Raw genomic sequence first — 6,225 nt, 5'->3', positions numbered from 1 at the left:
CCCAAGCTTCGTTGCAATTTCTTTCTAGGAATTAAATGCTTTCTCTGAATCTTTAAAGTCTCTCCGCAAATGATCGTACAGGTGCGGATATATCTGTGGCAGCTCAGCTATTTGACACTCCAGTGTGTTCATGTTGCTAGTGACTAAGAGATGTTGTTCTCCTGTCGGACCTCCGTGGAATGAGAAACGAACCGGGGGGGAAATATCGCACGTCAAAGAAGGTGGAGTTTCAGAACACACCCACCGATTGCGTAACCGCCACGGACCAATGGAAGCTCAAAGGCGTTTAGAGGCCTGATTTTGTTCGAAATGACGTCATATCAGTTTGTTCTTCGATTTCGTTTGAAGTATATCGAGGCCTTTAGTTTTATTTTTTATTAATTTTACTTCGTCATTTTTTTTTTAAGAGCTTCAACTTAAAATAAAAATTAAAAATGTTGCCTTGGCTAACTGGACCACTTGTGTACATAACTAACCAGTGTTATTTTAGTATTATTTATGTTCTATTATAGTTTCTTATATATATATATATATATATATATTAACATTTCACAACCAGAAAATAAGATAATAATTTTATAATTTTAAACATACACATTTATTTATTTATTTACTTACATATTCATTCATTCATGTATTAATTCGTTCATTCATTCATTCATTTGAAAAAAAAGAAAAGTCTTTGGCCACGTTCACACTGCAAGCGTTAGTGTTCAATTCCGATTTATTGCTCAGATCTGTTTGTTTTTTTTTTTTTTTTTTTTTTTTTTTTTTTTTGGCTTTTATTTTTATACTTGCATTTTAATTATTATTATTTTTTTTTTACATTTTAATTTGTTACATTTTTAATAATTTTATGTGACTTGTCATTTTTATTGGTTTATTGTACGTATTACTGTTTTTTCTGTTTTAATTTAGATTAATTCAGTTTTAGTTTAACTAGACCATTTTATTTTAGTATTATTTATATACTATTATAGTTTTTATTAAGACTTTGAATTAGCTTTTGTTTTTATGCTTTTTGTTTTAATCTTACATTTTTAGCAATTTTATGTGTTTTTATCATTTAAAATAAGTTTGAGAATACATTTGAAAATGTTTTTTTTTTTTTTTTTTTTTCAAGTTTGGAAAGTTTTTTTCTTTTTATGTAATATTTATATTTTAAGTTTGTATTTCAATTTATTTTCAGTTAGTGAAACTGACACTAAATGAAATTTAGAAGAAAACAAACGAAAATAAGTGTTCAGTTCAGTTTTTGGTTCAGTATTTCAGCTTCTGATCGTTGAGGTTTTGGTTACTGTTAAACCCCTGGTTCTGACCTTTGACCTGTTTGTCCATCAGTCGGAGCAGGATCAGGAGGAGAGCGAGGGCGAGGACAGCGCCGTTATCATGGACCGTTTGTGTAAGTTCATCTACGCCAAAGACCGCACAGACCGCATCCGCACCTGCGCCATCCTCTGCCACATCTACCATCATGCCCTGCACAGCCGCTGGTTCCAGGCCCGAGACCTGATGCTGATGAGCCACCTGCAGGACAACATCCAGCACGCAGACCCCCCCGTGCAGGTGCACACACCTGTCCTTCTGAAGCACAGCTGGCCGCTGAGAACACCTGCCTCACCTCTCTCCTCTCCTCTCTCAGATCCTGTACAACAGGACCATGGTGCAGCTGGGCATCTGCGCCTTCCGGCAGGGCATGATCAAAGACGCCCACAACGCCCTGCTAGACATTCAGTCCAGCGGCAGAGCCAAGGAGCTGCTGGGTCAGGGGCTGCTGATGAGGAACATGCAGGAGAGGAACGCCGAGCAGGAGAAGATCGAGAAGAGGCGACAGGTGCCTTTCTCTCTTAAAATACATCACTGTAGAGCAGGGGTGCCCAAACTCAGTCCTGGAGGGCCAGTGTCCTGCAGAGTTTAGATCCATCCCTAATTAGACACACCTGAACCAGCTAATCAAGCTCTTACTAGGCATACTAGAAACCTCCAGGCAGGTGTGTTGAGGCAGGTTGGAGCTAAACTCTGCAGGACATCGGCCCTCCAGGACCCAGTTTGGGCACCTCTGCTGTAGAGGGTCACGGTCAGAATAACATTTCATTCAACTCTGATGCCTGAAGTCCAAGAAGGCCTGAGTTTTGTTGATAAGTATATGTTAGGGCTGGGAAAATAAATCGATGCATCGAGAATCGAGAAATGATTCTGAGATTTTCCGAATGCATCGCGATTCTTTCTTGAATCGATTCTGAGCTTAGTTTTGAACAGCAGATGGCGCTGCATGCTTTAGAAACGGCCGTACTCTGCTTGTTTCCAAATCCTTACACACACTTGAACCTAAAATAATAATTCATAAAATTCTAAAAGGTTGAAGCGAATTACAAGGGTGTTCACAGTGGGCTGTTTACATTAATCTGGCGTCATAAAAGCATTCTGAGCCGAGGTGAAATTACAGACTCCGCCGAATGCACAAGTGATTTTTGATCATAGACGATAAAAATGTCTCCACGATCTGCTTTTGAATAAATATGGTATCGTGCTACAGAGCACATTCTATCACTCTATCAGTTCTGGCGCCTCCGTCTCAATATAACCGCCACATGCATTCACTTCATTGTTAAGAGTTACTCTCACGGGACACTGCACTTATTCACAATCACAGATGTACTTCTAATCATTTCACAATTACAAGTTGATATGAAAACTGCCTTTTGTGCCGTTTACATTTTTTTAATACAACTAAGCTTTTAAGTGTTGATTTTATTACATGTGACAATAAATAGCAATTCAGTTTAATATCATGGGCTAAGTTATTAATTTTAACATTTCCTATTATAAATTTAATACAAGTTTACAGCATTAATTGAAAGGAATTAATTTACTTAAGAAAAGCTGACATACACTGCACTGATATAATCCAAAAGAATAGATATTGAATCAAGTTGAGATCAGAATCAAATCAAATCAAGGTGTCATGATCGGTCGCTCTGGTACAAACTGAAAGTTCACCCAAAAAATTCTGTCATTTACTCGAGTCGTTGCAAACCTGTGTGAGTTTCTTTATTCTGTTGAACACAAAAGTTGATGTTTTGAAGAATGTTGACCAAACAGTTGACGGCAGACATTTAATTTCATGAAATGGGAAAAAAAAGTGAGTCAATGGCTACCGTCACCTGTTTGTTTGCCAACATTCTTCAGAATATCTTCTCTTTTTGTTCAACAGAAGAAGTCAAACTGTACAAGTGTGGAATGACTGGAGTAAAGGAGTGAATGATGTCTGTGGTGTTGTTTAGGTGCCGTTCCACATGCACATTAACCTGGAGCTGCTGGAGTGTGTGTATCTGGTGTCAGCCATGCTGCTGGAGATCCCTTACATGGCAGCTCACGAGTTCGACGCTCGCCGCCGCATGATCAGCAAACAGTTCCACCATCAGCTGAGAGTGGGCGAGAGACAGCCGCTGCTGGGTGAGAGAGAGAGAGAGAGAGAGACGGCCGTCAGCTTCTGACCATTCTGTGATTAGAGCGCCACCATTCTCCCACGATCCTGAACTAAACAAAATAGTGTGACTACATATTATTGCTGCAGTCTGTTTAAATGTGTTTAATTAATTTGAAGAAATTGTGTCCCTGCACCACAAAAGCAGTCATAAGTCGCTGGGGTATATTTGTAGCAATAGCCAACAATACATTGTATGGGTCAAAATTATAAATTTTTCTTTCATTACAAAAATCATTAGGATATTAAGTAAAGATCATGTTCCATGAAGATATTTTGTAAATTTCCTACCGTTAAAAAACTTAATTTTTGATTAGTAATATGCATCGCTAAGAACTTCATTTGGACAACTTTAACGATGATTTTCTCAATATTCTGATTTTTTTGCACCCTCAGATTCCAGATTTTCAAATAGTTGCATCTCAGCCAAATATTGTCCTATCCTAACAAATCAATGGAAAGATTATTTTCAAAAACAATTAAAAAAATTGACCCTTATGACTGGTTTTGTGGTCCAGGGTCACAATTATTAAACATTTAAATATGTATTTAACATATAATATACTTAATACACCAATTTTTAATATTACAATTTTTAAAAAGTGGTTTGATTGAATGCTTCAATGACTCAAAACTTGTTTTTCATTACTTGTGGTTTTGAACAAATCTCTTGAATGAATGATTCAATGACAAATAAATTTAAGTCACTTGTCTGCAATCGACACAAACGTTATCTGAAGCGCCAGTTACTTTCAAAAGATGACATGCTCTATTTTGATCGCTACCATAGACATCAATGTTTATATCCGAACTATAAACTTTGATCCCAGTATTTCTGTGATAATATGAATGACTGTAAGACAGAAATAACACTGTAGTTGAAAAGACTGTTTGTGAAGCTGTTTCTGCTAACTGTCTGCTCTCTGTGTCAGCGGCAGAGAACGCAGATCTGAATGATCCGGTATGATTCTCTGAAAGGTTTAGTATAATAGTGTCGCAAGGGTGTTTGAGTGGAGATGGCGATCTTCTGTGGATTAATCTGTGATGTGTGCTCCTCAGGTCCTCCGGAGAGCATGAGGGAGCACGTGGTGGCTGCTAGCAAGGCCATGAAGATGGGCGACTGGAAGACCTGCCACTCCTTCATCATCAACGAGAAGATGAACAGCAAAGTGTGGGATCTGTTCCCAGAAGCCCAGCGCGTGCAGGAAATGCTCGTCAGGTGGAGACTCGAGACAGAAGATCTTAGCATTGATGTTTTAATTCAGCTGACCTGTGCTGTGTTCTGATCCTCAGGAAGATCCAGGAGGAGTCTCTGCGCACGTACCTCTTCACCTACAGCAGCGTGTACGACTCCATCAGGTGCGTGTTTGACAACGCTCTATTCCCCAGAATGACACTCTTTATCATCTGAAATGTGCTGCAGCTTATGACCCAAAGTGATCTGTAATCTAGTGTTAATTTCGTTAATGAGAAATATGATGAAAAATGTTCGTTGACGAGCTTTTTCCCCCTTCGACTAAAACGAGACGCCAATAAGGTCAATAAATGATAACTGTGACTGTATCAACATGCAATGCAATATTGATGACGATAAAAGACGAAACTAAAACGTATTTTAAAAAATAAAAACTATACCAAAATGTATTTTTATTTTCGTCGAAAAAAAAGGAGACGACAATATAGTTGCGGACTGCTGTATGAGCCTCTGCTACGCCAGCTTTCAAGTGTGCGGTTGCCAGATATCAAGAGTTCAAATCCACAATCACAGCTTCTCTGTTACAAGGATCATACAAGCCCAGTGTTTGAAGTTTTGCAATCTGGCTCTTCATTGAGGCGCTGATGATGATCTGAAAACTCCTGGTTTAGTCTAAGCCCTGTGTGTGAAACCAGGCCTTAGTTGACTAAACAAAAACAGGACAAGGTTGACTAAATATGATAATAACTAAAAAGCACATTTGATACCAGGACTAAGACTGAATTAAAAATGGTTGACAATTAACACTGCTGTCATTTACTGAAGATGTGAACTTTCCTTCTGAACGTCTTAAATGGACCCCAGTGTTTTGCAGCTCTTCATCTCTTTCTTTCCATCTCCTCTTCAGTATGAAGACTCTGTCAGAGATGTTCGAGCTGGATTTACCCACAGTGCACAGCATTATCAGCAAGATGATCATCAATGAAGAGCTCATGGTAAAAGAGAAGTTTTACCTCTATCAGTTTTTCCGTGTCCATCCGCACCGGTTCCCTCATGAGTTGTGTTTGCTCAGGCGTCTCTGGACCAGCCGACTCAGACGGTGGTGATGCACAGGACGGAGCCCACATCTCTGCAGAACATGGCCCTGCAGCTGGCCGAGAAACTGGGAGGCCTGGTGGAGAACAATGAGCGCGTCTTTGACCTCAAACAGGGCGTCTACGGAGGATACTTCAACAGAGGTACACCACACCATCCTTGAACTTGATTAAAGATCACTGTCAGAGAGAGAAAGATTAATAAATAAATAAATACAATGGGCCTCATTCATGAAACTTGCGTCAATATAGGAGTAAATTCTGAGTAATTTGTGCGTAAAACAGACCTTACCGAAAACTCTCCTCCGAATTCACAAATGCTTCGTAAACTTTCGATTTGATAGTAAAACGTGTATGTTTATGAATTCCAATCATTCGTAAATAGGGCACTCGTGCACAGCCGCACACACACACACTCTCACTCACACACTCTCACTCACTCACTCTCA

At 39.2% G+C, this 6,225-nt stretch overlaps 1 protein-coding gene across 2 annotated transcripts in view; it reads left to right on the top strand.

Annotated features, from left to right (window-relative positions):
* The window catches only part of LOC107689927 (eukaryotic translation initiation factor 3 subunit C-like), a 33,261-nt gene that overhangs the window by 26,020 nt on the left and 1,016 nt on the right, over positions 1-6,225 (top strand). For both annotated transcript variants that reach the window (XM_016488111.1, XM_016488110.1), the window contains exons 14-20: positions 1,342-1,566; positions 1,643-1,834; positions 3,285-3,456; positions 4,547-4,706; positions 4,781-4,846; positions 5,590-5,677; positions 5,755-5,920. In XM_016488111.1, coding sequence (XP_016343597.1) covers positions 1,342-1,566; positions 1,643-1,834; positions 3,285-3,456; positions 4,547-4,706; positions 4,781-4,846; positions 5,590-5,677; positions 5,755-5,920 — 1,069 coding nt within the window. The remainder of the gene's footprint in view (positions 1-1,341; positions 1,567-1,642; positions 1,835-3,284; positions 3,457-4,546; positions 4,707-4,780; positions 4,847-5,589; positions 5,678-5,754; positions 5,921-6,225) is intronic.

The sequence above is a fragment of the Sinocyclocheilus anshuiensis genome, unplaced genomic scaffold, assembly GCF_001515605.1.
Source record: "Sinocyclocheilus anshuiensis isolate Anshui unplaced genomic scaffold, SAMN03320099.WGS_v1.1 scaffold1517, whole genome shotgun sequence".
Lineage (NCBI taxonomy): Eukaryota > Metazoa > Chordata > Actinopteri > Cypriniformes > Cyprinidae > Sinocyclocheilus > Sinocyclocheilus anshuiensis.
This window is presented reverse-complemented; position numbering and strand designations above follow the sequence as displayed.